The sequence below is a fragment of the Centrocercus urophasianus genome, unplaced genomic scaffold (genome assembly GCF_019232065.1).
Source record: "Centrocercus urophasianus isolate 14NV4802_14NV808 unplaced genomic scaffold, USGS_Curo_1.0 seq_13, whole genome shotgun sequence".
Taxonomy (NCBI): Eukaryota; Metazoa; Chordata; class Aves; order Galliformes; family Phasianidae; genus Centrocercus; species Centrocercus urophasianus.
This window is the reverse complement of record NW_024884475.1, coordinates 9,256,472-9,279,771: the sequence shown is the minus strand read 5'-3', so window position 1 is coordinate 9,279,771 and position 23,300 is coordinate 9,256,472. Positions and strand designations below refer to the sequence as shown.

Sequence of the window (23,300 nt, the reverse complement as noted above, 5' to 3'; positions counted from 1 at the left end):
CACAGCCTGGATAGGAAGGATTTGTGCACTCTTGGCTGTATCTGGGAACACCAAGTATGTATGCATCAGATGGGTCCTCAGAGCAGCTTGACTGCAGATTGGTGGGGAGCTGGGCAGAGGTGGAGTACATCCTACCCTTGGACATCCTTCAGTGTTGTGCTGGTAAGAGACCAGACAAGCTGCTGTATGGTCGATGAAAAAGGCAGCCAAGTTATATTCTTTTCCTTAGAAGAAGAAAATAACTTCTTTGTTCTTTGAACCATGATTGGTGTTGTTTGCTCCCAGGACAGCCTCTGTAGTCTCTGGATCCAGTCAGAAATACTGGAGGCAAGAAAAACTGAGCTTCTTAATCCTTCCAGCAGCATAACCCTTCCAAACATGATCAGACATCATCTAATTTTCAAGAGGCATAGAGCTTTCTCCTGGCCTGTCAGCCTGTTTTGCATCTTTCCCTTCAGGGAGATTCAATTGATTACATTATCATACAGCACCATAACTCCCTGCCGATCCCTCTAATAGTGCTCAGCAGAAATCAGTGTGCTCTGACTGTAAGGTGAAGTTCTCTGCTCTTATGTGTAAGCAGGTATTAGTCCTTAGGGGAATGTGGAAAGATTATCCTGTGTTATATCTGGGGGGGGGCGGAGAGGGTGGAGGGGAAATACATGCATATTTTTTTCCATGTATAGGTCTAAAAAAAAAATTCATCTTACCTAAAGCAAACTGTTCCACCATACTTGCTTGATATGTATGCAATCCATATTTCTATTTAATAATAATAATAAAATTTAAGGTAAATTCAATGCAGAAAAACTGCCCATTTAAATAATCTATTTTTTTAATATATATTCCTTAGCTTTTGTGAAGTTATTACAGAACCACAGCTATTACAGAACAACACATTCTTTTAAGAAGAGGTTGAAATCTAAATGTGTTTACGTAAACTGGCTCTCATCTTAAGCAACTGGCAAGACCAATTGGAGCCTGGAGGAGAATCCCAAAGGCTGCTTTGTGGGGTCTCATGTTTGTGTGCTGGAGGGTATGCACCTTCGATTCCCTATGCTGTCATATTGTGTGTTAAACTTGCAGTTTAAGCTGCTTATGAAACAACATTCTTTGGGAAGAAAGTTGCTTTTGATTGCTTTTCTGTGTGTGTGTGTGTGTGTGTGTGTGTGTGTGTGTGTGTCTTTTCCCTGTTTTCTCCAGGCAGTAGCTCTCAGCTCAGTGAGACAGGCTTTACTGCCGCTCCCCTTTCCCTTGGGAAAACTGCAGCACGAAGAATGAAGTGAGGGACCACATCCCCAAGATGCAGGGACCCCTTTCACCCCCCACTGCTACCGAAATAACAAACCGGGCTGCACCAGGGAGACCGTGGGGAGGCAGAGGGGAGGGAGAGCTCATCCCTCCTCCCTCTCTGCTTCAAAGCCTTTTGCTTTCCAAGCTCGAATGCTAGCTGAAATCTGATGCCTGGACTGCATATGCAGCGAGACGTGGGCATGCCCTCGCAGTGCACCGATTTCCTCCGTGCCTTGGAGAGCCAGAGCCGTGCTGAGGCTCCAAGCAGAGGAGCCGCTCCATCAGGCAGCGAGTGCCACATCACTGCGCTGCCTGCACAAGGGCTTCAGCATGGTTCCGAGCCTGCTGCTCCTCCTCACCGGGCTGTTTAGGGCCACAGAGCCAGCACCCCGCTGTGAAACCGGCCAGGAGACCCTAGGTAAGGCTAACCACCCTAAAAGCCCCTTTTAGCCTTTTTCCTTCTCCTAGAGATGAGAAGAGAAAAGGACTCTGATTTCAGGGCATGGGAGGTCGATGTCACCCTCCCCTAGAGATGGGGAGATTGGCTTTTTGGGAATCTGCAGATATCTCTGTGATGAAACTGGAGCTGTGCCGAGAAAGCATGGATACAAATTAAAAAAACAAGCTTGTGAAGTCAGGCAATGTAATGTTTCCCACCAGTGTCTTTTAGGGCCGTGTGCAGATGTGTTTTTCTGTCAGTTTTGAGTTCCCAGTCTGTAGGATCCCCTTTGGCATCTGGGGAATGCCATGGGCTCTCCCCATCTCTGGCCTTGCTTTCTAGGAATCTGGCAGTCAGATTGCATGGAGGTGAACTTTCGACCTTGTGTGTTTTTGTGCTTAATAAAATCTCCTTACGTTCAGCTTTAGGTCACTTTTTTTCTTTTCTAAGTCCAAAGTATGAGAAGAATTATTAGGATGTGAGAGCTGGAGGATGTGTCGTAGCTTGCTATAAGCAATATGGAATTTGTGTGAATTGATTGGCTGGAAAGATAGATTTGCCCATTAGAATAAAGGTGAAATAGAAACACGCTGCTGAATGGGTTGAAAGCTCTTGGTTCAGTAACTGGTTGACTAATTAATAAAATACTGAGTATCTTTTAAAAATATGTGGTGGCTTTTCTTTACCAAATGGATTTAATTTAGATTTCTTTTATGTGGGGACGCTGGGGAGGTGAATGCAGAGCAATTCCAGTGTAGTGACAAGCCCTTCTAGAAAAACAGTAAAGGAGAGAAAAACTGCTTTCAGAGCTCAAATTCAAAACGATTCAGAGTTATTTTACAGGGATGCAAGAAAGGATAAAAAACCTGAAAATGACCTTATTGTTACCCAAGGAAGTACAGCTATATTTTGGATTTTAAATATAAGTCGTAATCTGTGAGTGACATTGCACTGCTATACAACACAACCCGTGTGCCATGCAGTGTATATAATTTTAGAGTGCTGTTCCCACAAACATCAAAGTGAGGTCTACCACAGCCTGAAGGGATTTTATTTTTGGATAAAGCTGCACAAAGAGAAATGTTGTAGACTATTTGCAGCCAATTACAGGAAGAGGCTGTGTGGTTTGCAGCATACCCTTTCTCAGAGAGCTCTGATTCTTCTCCAGCTGATCAAAGATGTGCTGTGGGGTGTTATTAATCCTGGAAACCATAAAAGCAGGGATAATTGAGGGGTAATTGTGGCAGGATCTGTTTGCAGTTGTGCAAACTTTGTCTTTAGGGGAGGGCAGGTGGTGGAAATACACCTTGCACATGGAAGGACTGGAAAATGGCCCTAGAGGATGGCTGATGGCAGGCTGTGGGCATTAAAGTATGTTGTGCAGTATGAGAATGGGGTACACTTACCAGTAACCATTCTTGCACCAGGAATTAAGAGGCAACCTGGGTATCCAGAGACCTGCCAGACTTCTTCCTTTTCCAAGGAAGTAACATCGTGTCAGGCAACATGAAAACAGGGAACTGCAGTGCTGAACACGTTCATGTTCAATATCCAGCAGGTTATGCCTTCAGATGTTGTACTGGGATTTTCTCTTCTTTTAGGATCCCTCACACGAAGTGTAGATTTTGACAGAATTCAGTGGCCAGAGCCAAAGTGCCCTGAGCTTCCAGTGCAGGGGAGGAAGCCAGGGGAACCAATACTGCTGCCTGGTTCTCAGCAAGGCTGGGGCTGGAGGATTCTCAGTAATATTCTTCTGCAACTCATTCTTTTTTTTCCAATAAGAAATCAAAACAAAGCTAAAAGTAAAAAGATCCTGATGAAATGCTGTGTGTCCTTGTGTTTAGTAAAATAAGGAGATGATTACTGTCACCCTACACCAGGACTGTCACCAACGTATGGCACGAGCATCAGCATCAGGCAACATTTGGGGAGCTTCCTGAGTAGCAGCTGAGAACCATGATGGGAGAGAGAGCAGACCCATTCTCAGCTGTGTGCCATCACCACAAGGAGCCAGGAAGCCACTGCCTCTCTGAGCAATAGGATGCTACAGTGCCCTGTTGAGAGGCATCTCTTCCAGACTTTGATGTGTTTCACTGGCCATTGAGCTTGTAGCTTGGATAAGCAAAGTACAGCTTGGCAAGTTGTCCTGAAAGGTGACCAGCCTTTAGCAGAGGGAGCTAATGGCATAGGTTTCTGTTTTATCTGAGCACCACACATTGAATACTGGTGTATTCTGGTGGTAATGAGTGAAATGCAGCACTGTGAGCAAAAAAAACCCAAAACAAAACAGCAGGCTGGAGTCACATGCCTCAAAGCACTGAAAGCAGCTGGCTTCCCTCACAGGGACAGGGACAGCTGGGAGCAGGCCCCATGCTAGGGCTGGGTGTTGTGGGCTGCTGCCTGTGGGGCCTCTATATGGGATCCAAGTGCAGCCTTCTGGGCAGGAGATGGGTCTGGGAGCTATGGAGGAGAAAGGGGGTGCCTGGGCACCTGGGTTTCAACTCTCTAGCTGAAAGGTATCATAGAATCACAAGGTTGGAAAGGACCTACAGGATCATCATCCTCCCATCACCATTGCTACCACAGCGACTAAACTATATATCACAGCTCCCCATCCAGACACTTCTTAAACACTGCCAGGGTTGCTTATAGATGAAGTTAACCCACTGGATGTTGCTTGTGAGGACTGAAGCTGTTGTACATGGCTGTTTCTCATCTCCTCCCAGCCTCTTCAGGAGGGCCCCTGGTCCTAACCACTGGGAGTGGGAGGTAGATCCTATCTATGGCCTTAAGTAAGAGTGATCATTTTGTAGACACTCAGACTGGAAAAAAAAAAGCTTTGCATGAAGAACTGTGCTTTTCTCTTTCCCCTCTCCAGCATTTTCATAGTTTACCTTACTTTATTGGTACATGACCAAGGGAGAAGCTACTGCCTTCCACAAGCTTCAGGCTGGCCCTGAAGCTTCATGAGTTGAGTGTTTTAGTTCAGTTGTTGTGTACATTTCCACTGATTGTTTCCATGCCTGTGCATACACATAGAGGCAAAGCTTCTCCAGCTGCTCTTCATGGGACTGTACAGTTCCTCTTGCATTTCTTGTCCCACAGTGGGCAGAACCAGATGAGAAATGTGGCCATGGAACCCATGTGGGAGATCCCAAGATCTTGGAGTCTCACTGCTGTGCCCAAAGTGGACGTATCCAAGTCTTGTCAAAGCAAAGGAATGCAGAACTACATCATGCATACTCACAAGACAAGAAATTCCAGCTCTCATAAACTTGGTTTTCATCACCAAGTCATGTGAGCTGTTTGGATTCCCATCAGTGGCTTGAGTATTTTTACACAATTATTATTTCTGCAACACTGGTTTTGGCAACATTTAACATGGGAAGTGAGTCAGAAACTGCTGCTTATAAAGGCTAAGTGAGTATACATTGAAAGTATACTTGGTGGGTATATTCTTTTACTGCTGAAATAACTTATGTATGATTTTAATCTGAATGCAAAGTTTTATTCAGGATACTTGTTTATGTATTTTTGAAGTGTTAATGTCTAAATACAAGTCAAAACCCACACAAAAATGTCCATTGCCATAAGATGTATCTAGGCTGTTAGACTCAGAAGCAGTGATGATTGATCTTTAGAATTTCTTGACACAGCCTTTCCCAACACACAGTTAATTTGGGATTGAATGGAGTTGCAGCTGGCTAACAGCAGTTATGATTCCCTCTAGATGATCCAGGTCATGTGAGACATCTCATTCTCAAATCTGAAGCAAATATTACATAAGTTCTGTGAGTTCCTCTGAATCAGGAGAGGCTGAGTGTGCAGATGTGAGAGGAAGTCACCTGCCTTCTTTTGAACATGGTACTTGATGCTGACAGGCTGCATCCTGGTCTATTTGCAGGGCTCCTCCTCATTATTTCTGTGACTGCTAAATCTCATTTGGACAAACAACATTCTAGTTGGATGTAGCTGTCGTATGTCAATGGAATTTAGTAATTTAAGGTTGTTCTGCCCATGGAATTTCAATACATTTGTCTATCCTATTGTAGTTCCATTGATTTAATTGGTGCTATTTCAGTTTTACAGGGTTATAAGAGGACAACCAATTTAGGAGACAAAATGAGGCTAAACCATGGATTTAAAAATCCCAACACTATTATGATTTTGGTCAAGAATGTTGAATTAACTATCCATCTTTTGTAGCATTAGAAAGTACCACATTTGGCTGAAGCTCAACTGCTTGCAGAGGAGCCAGGTGTGATGTTAGTTATAACGTTTCATGCATCTAACCTAACGAAGAGATGAGGCTATTCTAGGGGGCTGTATAGACTGTGCTTAAAGAGGATGGAATGACATTTTGGCAAATGCTTTGGAAAGATAAATTGAGGTTTTTATCTTGAGTTTTATCAGATGTGAGGCTGTGTCCTGCGGTATTCAACAGAGCTGAACTTACTGAAAGGTGAGCCTCTGACTCTGGTAGATCAAAGCACTGAGAGAGTACTGCATCATTAGAAAGTGAGAACTGAGAATTGAGCTTTAGAGAATATACATGCACAAAGTAAAGCTATGGAGATGTCACGGATCTGCATTACCAGCCTAGTAGGCGGTTTCACCTTTCTCCAGTCACTCTGATGATAATTTGATCCCTTAGAAGGTAGTAAATTTCCTGACCTCTTCAACCTTCTCACCTTAGTTGTTTTAACACCAGCATTGTCTAGATCTGAACAGTTTTCTCTAACTTTCACTAGCCATGCACAGAGAAATGGTCCCTATGTATGGTCAGATCTTGAAACAGCAAATGCAAGTCCAGCATCTGCTGTTGCTATTTTTGTTTTCTTGTGTTTTCTTTTTCACAGCTGTAGATTTTGCCTTGCAACAAGGAAAGCATCACAGATGAGGCCAAAAGAAGGCATTTAGCAGGTTTTCTTCTGGGGTTATTTTTCTGCTTGGGATTTTCAGCTGGAAGGGCTCTCTGGAGCAGCACTTCCCAGCCAGAGATGCAGCTGGGATGGCATAGGAAATTCGATTGCCAGAAGCACAGAGACAGTCAGTGGGGATGGACAGCCAGCCAGCAGTAATTTTCCTCAATTTGTTTAAGGCTCCTAAAATAAAAGCTTTGAGTTTCATCTGGACAACTCTTGAGGTTGATTTTGAGTTGTTGCTGAGTGTCAAGTCTCTGTGTGCATCTTCACAGATTTTGGGTGGTGGCCTGCAGACTGTAAGAGCACCCATCTCCCATGGGAGATCCCATCTCACCTTCAGCATCATGTCACATGTCCTAGCCCTGTGCATACAGGAGAAGCAGGCCTGGAGGAGCTAGTTGCAGCATCATTGCTGTAGGGACGGACCCCAATAGCTCAATAAAATGGTTGCTTAAGTGGACTCTGAGAAGCAGGTGATTAGAGAGAAGGTGGGTTAATAACAATCATTGCCTTGCCTCTTCCTGCTGTGATCTTACCCTCAAAGTGAATGCAGATTAGTCATTAATCTCTTTCAAATGTTTTCAGGCTTCTTCATGTGGGGGTTGAAAGTAGGCTTGTATCACCCACATTCACTGAGATCCTAGGAAGCACGTCTGCCCATTTCTCCCTGGGACTCTCTCTGAGCCAGTGGAGTTGGCTTTGAATTTTAGTTAACTGCCATTTGCAGGTAGAGGTAGTGCACTTTATGTGTTTGAATGCAAATTAGACAATTTGAGGAGGCAAGTAAGGAAAAGGACTGATATTTCCACGTATACTCTTCGTCAGACAGCATCCAGACATTAGCTTAGATATGCCATTTTGTAGAAATGCAGGTGCATAGATCGACTACAAAGAGAGCACATACAGAATGGGCAAAGAAAGTGGAGTATAGAAAGAGAGATCTTATCTGCCTGCCTGCTTATTTAAAGGGAACTAATCAATTTCAGTCTCCTGAACTGTCTACCTAGGCATTTGTGACACATTATCGATGATATTTGACTGTGATTCACGGAGTTCACGTGATGCAGTGCAAGTGTTACAGGCCTGTTTTTCTCCTTAGTCAATGCATTTCACCCCTCTCCATCTTAGATCCTAATGCTGCTGGGTTCAGTTTAGCACTCCCTAAGAGCTGCCTCAGGTATATCATAGAATCATCATCATAGAATCATTTGAGTTGGAAGGGACTTTTGAAGGTCATCTGGTCCGACTTCCCTGTGGTGAACAGAAACATCTACAGTTCAGTCAACTTGCTCAGAGCCCTGTCCAACCTGACCTTCAGTGTCTCCAAGGACGGGGATATCTTACCACGTGTCAGGACAATCTGTTCCAAGGCCTCACCAGCCTTATTGTAAAAAATCGTTTTGTCCTTATATCCAATCTAAATCCCCCTCCTTTTTGTTTGAAACCGTTTCTCTTTGTCTTGTCAAAACAAATCATGGTAAGGAGTCTGTCCTGTTCCTTCTTATAGCCCCCCTTTAGATACTGAAAGGAGCAAATACATCTCTCTCTGGGAAAATTACAGTAATTGCTGGAGTGGAAGATAAATGTTAGGAACATAGTCCTCACCACACACAGACTCTGATGTATCCAGAAAAAGCAATTAACCATGTGGGCTGCTTTTTTTTTCCTTCTAACTCCTTCAGTTTTCCTGGAAATCCCTTTTTTGTGGCTTGGGATCTTCTCCACTTTTGCCCCTGTGCATGTGCCTTAGATACACAGTTACATTCCTTCTCTATTTTCTGCTTGACCATTTATACCCTAGCCAAGCTATTCAGCCGCCTCATTTCACTGCCATTAATTTAGTTCTCCAAATTATCCTCCACCCATTGATACCTTACTGTGTTTCCTGGTTTTAACCAGTGCTGTATCTAGGACTGAGCTCTGGAGGTTGTCAGTGCTTTGCTGTTTGCAGGTGGTATTGCAAAGTGATACAGCCCAGCAGTGTTTGCATATTACCACTGATATTAAGTTTTGCATCTTTAGTGTTAAAAGGTAGATGATCATTAAAAAGACTGACTCAGTCGGCCATGTAGAAGCACAGAGAAAGCAATTCTAACATGATCTGAAACTGAAATGTTCTATTTGGAAAAGGAAAGTTTGACTTTAAACAGGCTAAAAGGAATACATATGTCTTCCTATTCAAAATAGTAAGAAACCCAGAAAAGTGGTAGGGGGTGTGCTGCTCTTTACAAAATAAATCATCTGATCTTGTTCAGTCTGTCAGTAATTACAATGCAATTGTGTAAGCCTTACTGAATGATTTAGATGTTTTGAATTTATGATCACCTTTGGGCTTATTCCTCTAGTGCCTAAGTCTCCTATTGGCCTTGCTTTTGAAAAGGCAACCAGCCAAGCCACAGCATTGGAGGTAGCTATTGAGATCTATTGTCTGTGTTATGGGTTAATCACAGCAGCTTGCTGCTTTCAGTGCTGAATCATCAAGGGGAAAAAATGTGATCTTGGCAGTAAAATATGTATGTGCTGTATTGTAGATTTTCAAGCTTGCTTTTGCAAATTAAAACCAGAAGTGTATGTTATAGAGAGGGCTCAGAAAGCTTGAAATGGCTTTTCTGCTCTTCAGTAAGTGACTTTATCCATAATCTTAAATAGCAACTGTGCTACTGAGAGGGTTTTTGTACCTCTGGTGGAAAAGCTAAAGTAGAAAAATGGTCATAAAAAATTGAAAAGACTGTTCTGAATCAGAAAGAAAAAGGTCTCTTTGTAGCAACCTGTCCACAAATGGGACTGTGAGGAGGAAGAACCGTCTTCCTCTGAGCCCAGGAAAGATTCTGCTCAAAGAATGGAAAAACATTAGGCTTTCTCAAGTACACAAGAATCAGCAACTGAAGTCTGCCAAGTTAATCTGGAGGCCTGAGAAGCTGTCTGTACATTATTGTCCACTGTTACTCACAAGAAAAAGAGAAAACATTGCTGAAGCAAGCTGTGACAGAGATTTCTTTGCTGATCATTTCTGTGCGTGGGGACCCAGAGTTCATGGGTGCAGGAAGGAGTGTGCAGTTCTAGGGTTGGGCTCTGAGAGACAGGCAGGAGGCTCAGACCCAGCTACGTGCATCCACATTTCTTTGTATAAGTACAGGCACTGGAGAATTATCTTTGGCCCTCGCAAAGCCACACCCTCCCAAACCAATGCAAGAATTGGCATTAGGAGAAGTAGGAAATGTCCAAACACCACACCAGCATTCATACACATTTGGAACTTGCTTTGTAGCAGACCTTTTCTCTCTTGTTTGTATGCATAGTGACTCCTGATAACCTGGAAGATCAGGCTGCTCACTTGTCTGTGTTTACATGATGGAGCCTTGGCTGATGAACAGTTCACACAGCAGCTTGTTGGGGGCTGTGGTGGACAGAAGTGCCACAGGCTGGGCAGAGCTGGCCTCTGAGATGACAGAAGCTGCATAGATGTTTCTGGCAGAGGGAGACAGGAAGAAAACAGTGTGTTATAGTGCACATGCATGGTACTTAGAATCATAGGATTGTTAAGGTTGGAAAAGACTACTAAGATCATCTAGTGCAGTATCAACCCACCCCCACCATGCCCACTAACCATGTCCCTCAGTGCCACATCTTCATGTTTCCTAAATACCTCCAGGGATATTGACTCCATCAACTCCCTGGGCAGCCTGTTACAATACGTCACCACATTTATGAGAAGACGTTTTTCTAACATCCAGTCTGAATATCCCCTGGTGCAACTTGAAGTTATTACTTCTCATCCTATTACTAGTTACCTGAGAAAAGAGGTAATGCCTGACCTTCACCTTGATACAGATACCTTTCATGGAGCTGTAAAGAGTGTAAAGCGAGACCTGGACAGGCTGGAGAGCTGGGCAGAAAAAAACCAGATGAGGTTTAACAAAAGCAAGTGTAGAGTCTTGCATCTGGGGAGGAATAATTGCATGCACCGGTACAGGTTGGGGGATGAGCTGCTTGAGAGGAGCTCTGCGGAGAGGGACCTGGGTGTCCTGGTGGACGACAGGTTGGCCATGAGCCAGCAGTGTGCCCTTGTGGCCAAGAGGGCCAATGGCATCCTGGGGTGCATTAAAAAGAGCGTGGCCAGCAGGTCGAGGGAGGTGACCCTCCCCCTCTACTCTGCCCTGGTATCTGGAGTACTGCATCCAGTTCTGGGCTCCCCAGTACAAAAAAGACAGGGATCTCTTTGAAAGAGTCCAGTGGAGGGCCACAAAGATGGTGAAGGGCCTGGAGCATCTCTCCTATGAAGAAAGGCTGAGTGAACTGGGTCTGTTCAGCCTCGAGAAAAGAAGACTGAGAGGGGACCTGATCCAGGTCTATAAATATCTAAGGTGTGGGGGGCAGAATGGCGAGGACGAATTCTTTTCAGTGGTGAATGGAGACAGGACAAGGGGAAACGGCCAGAAACTGCAGCATAGGAAGTTCTGCACAAATGTGCGCAAGAACTTCTTTACGGTGAGGGTGACGGAGCACTGGAACAGGCTGCCCAGGGAGGTGGTGGAGTCTCCTTCTCTGGAGATGTTCAAGACCTGCCTGGATGCCTACCTGTGCGACCTGGTGTACGGAACCTGCTTTGGCAGGGGGGGTTGGACTCGATGATCTCTGGAGGTCCCTTCCAACACCTGCAATTCTGTGATTCTGTGATTCTGTGATAAGGTCTCCCCTGAACATCCTCATCTTCTAGATCTAAGTTTAAGCTTAGCTCTAGGTTTAGGATCTAGGAGGAAAGAGTCAGTTTTGCTGCTTGTCAGTGAGTGAGACTTGATAGTTTCAAGCTCATGAGGAACACTGCAGGCCAAAAATAGTGGGAAACAGTTTAAGCATAAGTTGTAAGAAGCTTCATCTTTTACTGAAGAATTGCCCCTGCTTATCACATTCTGATATTTACAGCTTCAGTTGCCACAGGTAAGGTACACGTTTACATGGATTTGGTTTCTTCATCTGAAAACCTGATCTATCTTCCTCAATCAATGTTCTTAATAATGGATAATAGCCTTATTACTTTATAGATTTCCCCTCTATATAAATATGATAAAAACAACCAAGTGTAGAAGCTAAGTAGTAGACAACCTGAAACCAGAGATATCTTTGTCTTTCCTGTATTAATGTCTATTCCTGCTCACAAAAGGATTCAGACCTCTCATGAACCCAGCTGCAGGATATGACTTAGCAGAGTTTTACACATCTGTTCCATCAGATATCCACTCCTTTGCAGCACCTTTCTCTCTGGCCAGCTGGGCAGAAAGCAGCATCTGCTAAAAGCGGTAAGGCTGTTCATAGAGCCAGAGCAGGGGTAAGCAGCAGCAGCACCATGCCCAGACCATGCCTGGCTGCCATTTCCCTTTGGTTTCCTCTACTTAGTCCATCTTGTTGCCAGAATGCCTTTCTGCTCCAGCTGAATAAGCGCAATATTGGGATACCATTGAAAATATGTTTGTGCCACGTATGAAACTGACTGATGGGTATAGCACTCCTGCACAATAATACTGGTATGGAAAACTGTGTATGACTCAGTATCATTATTTGATCATCATATATCAGAGAGACAAACAAAAATGGCCTTTGTAGCAGGTCACAGAGCCTTCCAAGAGGGAAAGGACGTTCCTTTTGAGGAAATGTAAAGAGTTGGAGAAAGATTATTCCTACTCCCCATGAAGAACTATACCTAGTGCACACAGTCTCCAATTTATAATAAGATCAGCTACAGTGCAGTCATTTCTTAACCACCCTTCAGTGTAGTGAAAGGTATTAATCTCACTGAGGGACATGAGTTGGTGGGCTCAGTGATGATGGGTTGATGGTTGGACTTGATAATCTTAGAGGTGTTTTCCAACCTTAATGACTCTGATTCTGAGTGTTCATTCCTTTCTCCTTCCCACCTAGCACTGTACAAAAAACTCTTCTCTGATTATCCCCACGTGTAAGACAAAATGTGGGACCTGGCTGAGCTGAGGCTTTTTTAGGCGTGCTCTCACCTTAGTAAGGGATCATGCCAAAGTAGGGGAAACATTAAAATCCTATGACAGAAAGCAGTATTGATGAACCAGGTATTGTGTATTGCACTAGCATAATGAACCAAGCCAGGAAAAGTGTTTTTATGGATAAAATTTTTTCCAGCTTGCTGGATACTAGAATTTGTTGCTGTTGGAGATGGGCTGTTTCTGCTTGGTCTGAGCCCTCATTTATTTTATGAGGAAATGTGGATCGATGACAGTTCATAATATAGAACTAGATTCATATCCAACTAAAAGTCTGCTTCCAACATAAAATTCCAGGCTTAATTTTGTTCTTGTTATAATGATTTTATTTTGGCTAAGGACTGATCAACTGATTAGCAGAACATATGTACATGATTACATTTAAACAAACTTGCTGGGAGAAGTTTAAAATTCCCTTAGAAAGAAAATAGAAAACAAAGCTCAATTCACTGAGCAAAAAGCTAGGTGTCTATATTCAAAGAACAAATAACAACATAGGTTCCCCAAGATATTACTAGACCCTTCAGTGTTAGAAAAGCTCAAACATAATGGCTTAGCTTCTATGAGGCACTGATGAAAACAACTTTAGTAGCAGTATTTTTCTTTAGTTGCCAGAAACAGAGAAGGACAGTATAAAATCGTTGGCTACAGGAACAAAAGAAGACTCCCCTGGGTCATCAAATAGAGTTACTCAGAATTAAAAGAGCTTGTTTATTTGACCTAGTAAATAGAAAGCTAAGAGGATCTGACTGCTCTCCTTAAACACACAGAGAAGGCATGCACCAGGGAGTGCAGAGAGTTATTTAAGCGGAAGGACAATGTTGGCACAAAAATACATGGATATAAGCTGGCCATGACTACTTTTAGGCAGAAAATTAAAAGGCAATTTCTAGCTATTAGAGGAGTGAGCTTTTGGGAAAGCTTTCCAGTGAGAGTAGCTGGAAGGCAAATAATTAGTTTCAAGATGCTATTAAATGGATTATAAAATGCAGTATCTAGAGATAGGATCAAGTCAGATGGGAAGAAATATATCCTCTTAGAACCAGCAAAAGCTTATTTTCTCCATGGGAAATTTATATGTACAGGATTATGTAGGACCAGGAGATTTGTTAGATGAAGGTCCATAAAGCCTGTTAGTATTTACATGAAGACTCCTGTGGTATTTTAGACTAAACCTAGACTTTTTTTTAGACTAAACTTAGGCCCCGTTTCTTACACAACTACGCTTGTATGTATTGTCAAATCCTCCCTCTTTTAATTGGGCCAGAGACTGGCTAGGCAATATTCTTGTTGGCTTATGTCCTACGCCTGCTCATTTGAATCTGTTCTGTCTTCTTATTAAACTCTATTTCCAATTATTTTCTTGTTTGAGATTCTCTCTTTTCTTTATTGATGTGGGTGGATGGGGCTCCACATTCCAGCAGCTGTTGTAGGAAACACATGGCAGAGGGACTCCTGTGTCTGGGGAGCAGAAACTGAAATGGATCGTGTGCGTTTGTGTGTATTGTTAACAGTAAACATCAAGCTACATTAGTGGGACAAAAGGACAAGAGGTCTGGGAACTGAGCATTTGAGAACTCGAATGGACACTGGAGAAACCAAAAGGTCTCAGATTTGGCTACTGAGAGCCCAGAAGGTCTAAGCCAACTACTGAGGAGATCAGGGAGCTTGGGTCTTTGTACCAGTGAGACCCCAGATATGGGCCCGTTACCAGTTAGACTAGTGTGTGCGTCACTGGCTGAGCCACTGATGTACCAGCAGATTCAGGGGTCAGCTACTGGGTAGACCAAGCCTAGCTACTGGGGAATCATACGTATGTTTGTATTTGTGTGTGTACATGGAGATGCAGCAAACCCAGTGGGACTTCCAGGTTGGACAATTCCTACTGTGAGGTGAGATAGGTGCTGCTGTCCTAATGCTATTTTTGTCTTCTTTATTTGCAGGTCAATGCCAAACTGCACAGAAAGGTAGGATGTGGCTTTACTTGCTCTCCTTGGAAAATCCCAGCATCTTAAGTATTTCTTCATTATTTCCTGAAAAGTTTTCTACAATGGATGCTGTAGTAGGTCTAGTTTCTGGAGAGATGGTCTCATACAGAGGAGAACTTTGCCATTCTGACGTTTTTTACCATTTAGAGACATTAGCAAGATAAAAATGCTAATACCTGGGTCCACTACTATAATATCCAGAAATTTTATGATGAGACATCTCTTTATTACTTCCTTTTTACCTCTGAGTTGACTGAAGGTGTTAGCAGCATTTTTACTTTCTAACATCTCTTATCTTGATTTCTTAAAGCGTATTAAATTGCATGTCTGTAAGCCAAGTCACAGAATAACTTCTGAATTGCAATTGCAATCAAACTTCACAGAGAGGCTGAAGTTTCAGAGAGATTAAACTCTGTCAAATTTTGGTGACCAGGCAAAAAAAGAAGATATTTTTTCCAATACCTTCCCCTCGAATAAAAAAATATCAATGTAATCTCACGTTATTAGTGAATCCATACTGTGAGGCAAGGACAGGGAAGAGAGCATATCATAAGCACACCTTTTTCAGGATTCTGTGTTTTTACCGTATTAGAGCATGAGATAGTCTTTCCTTTGGAAACCAGATTTTGATAATTTTATATTTGGTTCCAATGTATTTTCCAAATATGATTTGTTAAATGAATTCCTGTATGGGCCAGGCACTCCTGTGTTGGTGAATGTCAGTGGATGTCATTTTTTCTGCGTGGAGAAATTCAGTGGCACACCTCTTCTTCATACACACTGCCATATCAGGCACCATTTTGTCAGACTGCTCCTCTGCCACTCTGCTGCCATCTGTCACACAGCAACAAAATTTAATGGAAAACTGGTGGGAAAGTTCAACCTCTACTGTCATACTACCAGCATCTGCTTCTGATGTTGTGCTGTGGACCAACATAATAAACTAGAGGGATTACCTTTGGAGCATCTCTCAATCAAAAGGCCATTTGAATCCTGAATGACATCTACTTGCATCAGACCGTTCACTGTCAATCTCTGGACTAAGTATACTTCTCATCATTTTTTTTCTCTTTTAGGTACTAATTTATATGAGAGTATTGCAAACTACCTCAGGCCTACCTGTGAATAAGAACAGAAAAATGTTCATTAAATGTGTTGTTATACTGTCCTTGAACTCTTCAGAGAACAGATGATAGAAGCCATTTTTCATATGTTCCCCTTTCTTTTTTCATAGCAAAATGTGTGGACATCTCCTTAAGTTCTTGTACAGATGTTACCTATACTCAAACAATGTATCCTAATTTGCTGGATCAGAAGTCTCGAGAAGTGATTGAGTACAGCTCTGAGTATATTCTCATAAGCGTGCTGCACAACTTGCTGCAAGGAGAATGCAATCCAGATCTGAGGCTCCTGGGGTGCTCAGTGCTGGCTCCACAGTGTGAAAAGGACAAAGTTATAAAGCCTTGCAGGCATGTCTGTGAAAACCTGAAAAAAAATTGCCTCTCTGCTTTTGATGCAATAGACATGGCCTGGCCCTACTTCTTAGACTGTGATCGTTTTTTTGCTGGGGAAGAAGAAGGATGTTTTGACCCACTGGCAAAGCTGAGAGGTAAGGAAAGAGGCTCTGTTGACACATCTTACTCAACTTGATTGGAAAGTTCTCATCTCAGCCAGCTTGACATGCCTACAGCACAACACTTCTGAGCTTGTCGTATTTATAAACATTTGCAAGGTGTGTTTCATTTTGTTCTACCTGTTTTAATCACTTTATTAAACTGGGCTCAAGAAGTACCCATTCCTCTCCCTTGCATACAAAGATCAAGATAAGCAGCTCAGTACTATGTACTTGGACTTGATATGTATTTAGATAAATCTTGTCCTCTGTTTCAGCATTTTGGGTAGCTGTCTATGTATTTGAAACATTTCCTAAAAATATTTTATTTTTTAAAAACTGAAGGTTTGAGGTACACAAATTCATGGTGACATGACAAGCTCAGTGAAGTTATCTCATTAGTAATAGTAGCAGATCTTTGTTTGGATGAAGAAGATCTAGATAGTTCAGAATAGCTGAATTTCATTGAAAATAAATTTGATCCATCGGATTCAAAGGGAAAAATCTGTATATTTATGACTGAAGAGCGTTAAGCATGCCAAAGACTAAATTGCAACTGGATTTTGCACAGTGTATGTGTCGGTGTGCATACGCATTACTATTTTTTCTTTCAAGAAATATATGCCAAAATAAACAGTGTAGGATGTAGTACATAGAATTAAGGCTTTGACTGCAGATTCATTTTCTATAATTCTATTATTGAAAAATATATTTTGTGGAAAAGCACAGGAATTTATGTAATCCTCTGAGAATGACAACTTTTAAACACTGTCTTACAATTTTTCTTTGCAGGAGAAGTAGTTGTTGAAGAAGATTTGCCTTCAGACTTGCCAGCTACTTTTATTCAGTTCAAACATCATTCATATTCCCAAATGGTGAGCACGTTGAAGAAGACTGCTTCTAGATGCTCCCACATTGCAACAACTTACAGCATAGGTCGCAGTTTTGAAGGAAAAGACCTTTTTGTGATTGAGTTTTCAACCAAGCCTGGTCACCATGAACTACGTGAGTTTTATCAGTGTTGATGGGTTGCTTAAGGGAAATCCAACATACTATCCATCCTCTTTAAAAGGATACTACTTAAAATGTAAGGAGTGCTTATTGAAAAACATTGTATTCTCGGATTACTGTGATGGCAGATGATTTGCTGCAGTAATTATTGCCCAGTTGCATTTTCCTAAATTCCTTGTTCCTAAATATATGGCCATATATACAAGCACAGTGGTATGACTATTATTTATTTATGCCCAGTTTGCAAAGTTTTTGGAGAGTTCTCCAGCATCCATGTAGGCTCAGCACAGAGCTACATCCAAATACATTTATGAGCTTATTACCTGAGGTAAAGCTTCTGTGTTTTCTGTATGCTACGTCCCTGGGGAGGCAGAGAGGGCAGCTGAGCCTAGCGTTCATTTTGTTTGCTCTCAGCCACACTTCCTTGCACAGTGTGGGGATATTCTGAGATGCCTTTGAACTTCAGCAAAATCCCAGAAGAAATCATTAATACAGCAAAGTTCTAAACTCCTATCTGTTGGCCAATTGTCCTTCTTCTCTTGTGTAAAAAGGATAGAAGTTGCAGGTGTCTTTTTTTAGGCAATATTCTGCTTGCCAGGATAAAACAAAGCCTATGAATCAGGCTTTAAAATAAAAAGTGTGATATAGTATGATAAAAGATGGTAGTTTAACACATCACCTAGCATTTCCTTCTAAATCTATTGCTCCATGATTCTCAGGACGTGATTTTGGTAGCCTTAGTAAGCTGGCACAATAGCTCTGTGCCAGCCCTCCTTCCAGGTCCAGTGCTAGGCGATGGACAGGATCAAAGATGAAAATAAAGGGCTAGACAGAAAAGGGTGCATCTATTCTCTACTTTCCATTAATCTCTAATGAAGGATGGAAACTGAGAGAATAGCTGCAGAGAACTGTGAGGTTTAGTGTTACTAATAGTTCTATTCCAAGTCTGTTTAGCCTAAAAGGCATTTTTTATGCATTACCTAATTTATGTTCCAAATATGTGGGTAATATATTACACATCTGCAGGTCATTTCTAAGATGTGTGACAATACAAAGCATCGTAGCTGCCCAAGCTAAGTGAGAGTGCCAGGGGTGTGTTTTGTCTCTTTTCTACAGCTTGACATTTGCAGCATCACAACTAATGAGTCAAAAAAAAAAAAAAAAAAAGCTTAGAGCAATGAGTGCCCCTTATTGTACATGATCCCGAAAGTATGGATTTTGTTTCACCCATCCAGAAAGTGATTTAAATCATTGCTGAACTGACTTGTAGGGGAGAGAAATTCATCTGGAGTTGGTGTACTGTTTACAGCAATGTATGTATTAAATTACTGCAAGTAAAACTTTCATCTATAAGCTGTCTGTGTTACTCTTCTTTTGGAAGCCATCCAGGTATAATCAAATTAAAGCATCTCATTGCTTCATGTTCCACAGTCAAGCCAGAATTTAAGTACATTGGCAATATGCATGGAAATGAAGTTGTGGGAAAAGAACTGCTGATATACCTTGCTCAGTATCTGTGTTCAGAGTATCTTCTCGGGAACCCTCGCATCCAAACTTTGATCAATAACACCAGAATTCATCTCCTGCCTTCACTCAACCCAGATGGGTATGAACTGGCTGCGGAAGAAGTAAGAGACTTTTTATAAATAAATGTTCAGTGCTTCCTGCTTCTAAAATTCCCCCTAGGAAAATACAAACTTTAAGTGAAGCAGCAAGTATGGAACAGAGTGCTAATAACCAGCAGCTGGGCTTCCAGGCTGCTATGGGGGTAGGTTGCTTTCTGAAGACAATGTGAACAGACCTTCAAAGCAACCAGAGCCATGTTTGCCATTTTTCCTCCCTGCATGCATTGATGTGGGAATGACTGTGCTACTTTTTCACACATTTCACAATCTCTGTTATCAGTTCTAGAACAGGATGCCCACTGACTCACTTTAATGACTTTTAAACTAATTTGTAAGTAAGGAAACATAATTTAATACTGTGGAATAGACGTTATTCCTCTTGTAGACTAACAGATGTAATAAAATGGTAATACGGTCTGTACTTTCAAGCTTTCATGAGGATGCCAGCTTTCAGAGATCAGCTGATGTCTGAAGGAGATGTATGAAAGCAACACTTCTGACAGATGTCACCTAGCATTCTTCTTTTTACCTCACTTCTATCAATAGCATAATCGGCATGAAACATGAAAACAGGACTTTCCTTTTTTTGAGTTGCTCAAGTGGTGAGCTTTATCCATTAGAATGATACTGGGGGTATTGCGTTCTGCCTGAACTTTTCTTTGAGCAAGAGCTGTAATTTTGTTTTTCTTTTCTTCTCTTCTAACCCACTCTGCATGTTGTTCTGTGTTGAGTAAGAAACTGCTGTGTTCCTCTCATGAGTCACATCACTGGTGAGTGAAATAGCTTTCATATGCTAGTAAGGGCAATCTCGGGGATGAGGAATGATTAATAACTATGGCTTTTTCTGACTGCATATACATTTTTAGCTTATCTCTGATGTATTTTAAAACATAACATTGCTAATTATAAAATGAAATTTTAAACACCTCCTTTTCCCACTAAGTTATACTGAACTGAGCTTCCGTGCTACATCTTAGGGTGCTGGTTACAATGGATGGGTGATTGGCCGGCAGACAGCTCAGAACTTGGACCTGAACAGAAATTTCCCTGATCTGACTTCAGAAGCTTATAGAAGAGCTGGGATTCGTGGGGCCCGCCTGGACCATATCCCCATTCCCCAATCCTACTGGTGGGGTAAGGTATGAATTACAGATTTTATAAATTTCATATACTACAGAGCAGCTCAGAAATTAAGAACCTGAGATTGCTTGGCCTTAGGTTATTCTCTAGTAATAAGATTTTATATGTCGGACTAAACTTAACATGTTCAGAATTGCCATGAAAAATCCTGGTGTAGGTCTGGCCAAAGAGGCAGGTGTCACTGGGAAAATTTGTTGATAATTTGTATGATGCTATTATAAACTAAGAATCATAACAGGTATCAATTCACTGTTAGTTTTTTAAACTGAGGTAGCATGTTTTTGTTTTTCTGTTTTTTCTTTATTATTGCCTCCCTTAACGTTGTTCAAGCACTCTAATTTCATTAGAAAGAGATTATCAAACTGAATTGTGGTTGACTGGAGCAGTAAGGTCAAAGAAACACAAGGGGGAATGGTTTTAAACTGAGACAGGAGAGGTTTATGTTAGATATCAGGAGGAAGTTTTTCACACAGAGGGTGGTGACACACTGGAACAGTTTGCCCAAGGAGGTTGTGGATGCCCCATCCCCAGAGGCATTCAAGGCCAGGTTGGATGTGGCTGTGGGCAGCCTGGTATCATGGTTGGTGACCCTGCACATAGCAGGGGGTTGAAACTAGATGATCATTTTGGCCCTTTTCAACCCAGGCCATTCTATGATTCTGTGATTCTATGTTGAAAAGCTTTTTTATGCATTTTTATATTGTGGGTTGCATTAAAAAAATGTGGCCGGCAGGTAGGGGAATGTGATCCTCCTCTTCTACTGTGCCCTGGAGAGGCCCCATCTGGAGTATTCTGTCCAGGTTTATGTGGTCTCCAGAGGTCCCTGCCAAAACCAACAATTCTGTGATTGTCAGACTCGGATCTCATTGCATTAAGCTCTGCACAGGTTTGATGCAGCTGTGGTTTCTGACTTGGAAACCACAAAAAGGCTTAGTGTGAAGTCATGTGGCATATGCTTTCCTCAAAAACAGTGGTTATAAATGACTACAAGCAGCTGGAGCAATGGGAAAATCCAGTCGGGCGGCAGTGGTGTTGGAATGGAGAGTTGCTGCCACCTCTAGACTCAGAGAGCAGAACGGAAATTCCACTGCAAGAACTTGCACTTATCTTCACTAAGTGATACCCAGAGTTCCCATGGGGAACAGGATTGTTTCAGCAGCCTTTTTCAGTGTTAGCAAATGATCTGAGACAGCACCCTGTGAATTTCTACTTTTCTATAGATGTTCTCATAAAAGGGCTGTACTATATCCCAAAGAAATCTCTAATGCTCCCCCAGTGTTTTGGTAACCCATTTCACAGTACTGACACGTGGATGAAAGCACCTCACTTCCTCAGCCTAATATAGATGTGATGATGCAAAGCTATGAGGAACTTAATGGTGCACTTTCTATCAGATCACTGATTTTCAACGTAAGTCATATCAAGAAGTTTATTCTACTTTATGCATGTTGTTGTACAGATCCCAGCTCATGTCACTAGATTTCTGAAAGAATAAGAGGTCATGGGCATAATAATTTCCAACTTTTTCCTGAACAATGACTGATAACACTGAACAGTAAATGCAAGTAATTTACAGAGCCTCAGATGAGAAAGAAGAGTTGAGAGCATGTGAAGCAGAACCAGAGGTTAAATGAAAACAGCTGACAAAATGTATTTTAGGATAGATGTCTACAGAGGGAATTATTTCAGGTCATTCCACTTGCGCTTTGTAGTTTTTTCATGGTTTACCTTGTCTCGTGAAGGATTTACTTTGTCATACAGGTATTAGGCTCAGAGCCATCCGTGTTCTCTTTTAAGGAATTTCTTTTCCTCCCTTTAAAGCCAGAATTTTGACTAGGAATGCCTGTGTTTTGCAATAAATCTCTGAGCACAGCTCACTTCTATGTATCTGTTATCCTATTCCCAAATGGCAATTAATCATTTAGTTGGGAACCTGCCTGCATTTACAGCACAAAGTACTAATTACCCAGAACATGCTGAGTAATAACAATGTTATATCACAACAGTCATTATAAATATATATGTCTAGCTTATTGGAAGTAGCTATGCTACTTTAAGCCCACTTGCCGAAGCTGACTCTTGGTGAGAACTTCTTGCTGGGTTCCTGGTTTGAGAGCAAACATTGCCCTGTTCTCAATCTTGTCTAAGTTGGCTACTCCATGCAAATGCACTTCTTTTTGATCCATATCTATATGTGTGCTTCCCTGAAGGGAGATGCTTCCAATGATTTGTTCCCTGCCTTAGGAGCTCTTTCATGGGCTATACAAGTCCCCTGAGCAGGCAGGATACAGAATCATCTGACACATTTGAAAAATTAATTGAAAATGCTTTTACTTTTCCTTTGAGGTATCCAAGAAGGCTGGTTTTGTCCTTTCAGATTGGATGTAGTGGGAAGCAGACTCTGGGGAAGGAATGGAGATCTGCCTCCAGTTATGTGCCACTCTGTCTCACTGCATCCAGAGGTGCAGGGCTGAAGGCTGTAGCACACCTAAGGAAAGTAAAAGATGACCTTCATCCCTCTTTGTGATAGTCCACCGTCAGCTTATCCCATATGCAGCCTAGAGTCCTCGTAACTGTCTGGATCTTTATTCTCTGACCTCCCTGATTCCACCTTTGAGTTCTATGTCTGTCCTGATCACTCTGCTACTCTTTGGGATAGTTAGTGTAGGCAGCCTCCTGCAGTTATTTTTACAACCACCTGTTCAGCTTTCTTAGATGTTGTGTATCATCAGAGCAGTTTATAGAGGGCTAGTTGAAGACAGGCTAACATTTCTCCCACAGATACCTCTACTGCTGTGGCCAGTTCTGTCCCTGGTCACTCCCATGTGTCTGCGCTACAAACAAGGAACTGGGAAACCTTGGCACCAAACCACCCTCTGTTAATGACTACCTTAGTGGGAACAAGCCCTGGGGTATAAACATGGCCCTTCTCCTAAAGGCTAGTCCTTGCTTAGGAAAATGAATTAGAAACAAGGTGATGATTCAGTGATTCATTCTTCATACTACCAAAGGACTCAGGGGACCTCTAGGTGCTTCCTTGATCCCAAAATGGTTCCTGACCTAAACAATGCCCAAAGCATCTCCAAAACCTTGTGCTTTGCAGAACAAAGGAGAGAACTAATTTGTCTGTGGTCTGAACGGCACCACAAAATCTCCTTAATAACTGTAGTTATGCATGGTTCAGAAACATAAGTGTAAGCAGTCTCACCAGCTTGGGTTCCTCTCCTCCACTGGTGGCAGTTAGAGGGCAGCCAAA

The 23,300-nt window shown here is 42.1% G+C and overlaps 1 protein-coding gene across 1 annotated transcript in view; it reads left to right on the top strand.

Annotated features, from left to right (window-relative positions):
* Positions 1-1,472: 1,472 nt before the first annotated feature.
* CPZ (carboxypeptidase Z) overlaps positions 1,473-23,300 on the top strand; it is a 36,442-nt gene continuing 14,614 nt past the window's right edge. Inside the window, exons 1-6 of the mRNA XM_042812286.1 lie at positions 1,473-1,711; positions 14,612-14,635; positions 15,891-16,265; positions 17,061-17,273; positions 18,711-18,907; positions 19,882-20,043. Coding sequence (XP_042668220.1) covers positions 1,624-1,711; positions 14,612-14,635; positions 15,891-16,265; positions 17,061-17,273; positions 18,711-18,907; positions 19,882-20,043 — 1,059 coding nt within the window. The 5' untranslated portion in view covers positions 1,473-1,623. The remainder of the gene's footprint in view (positions 1,712-14,611; positions 14,636-15,890; positions 16,266-17,060; positions 17,274-18,710; positions 18,908-19,881; positions 20,044-23,300) is intronic.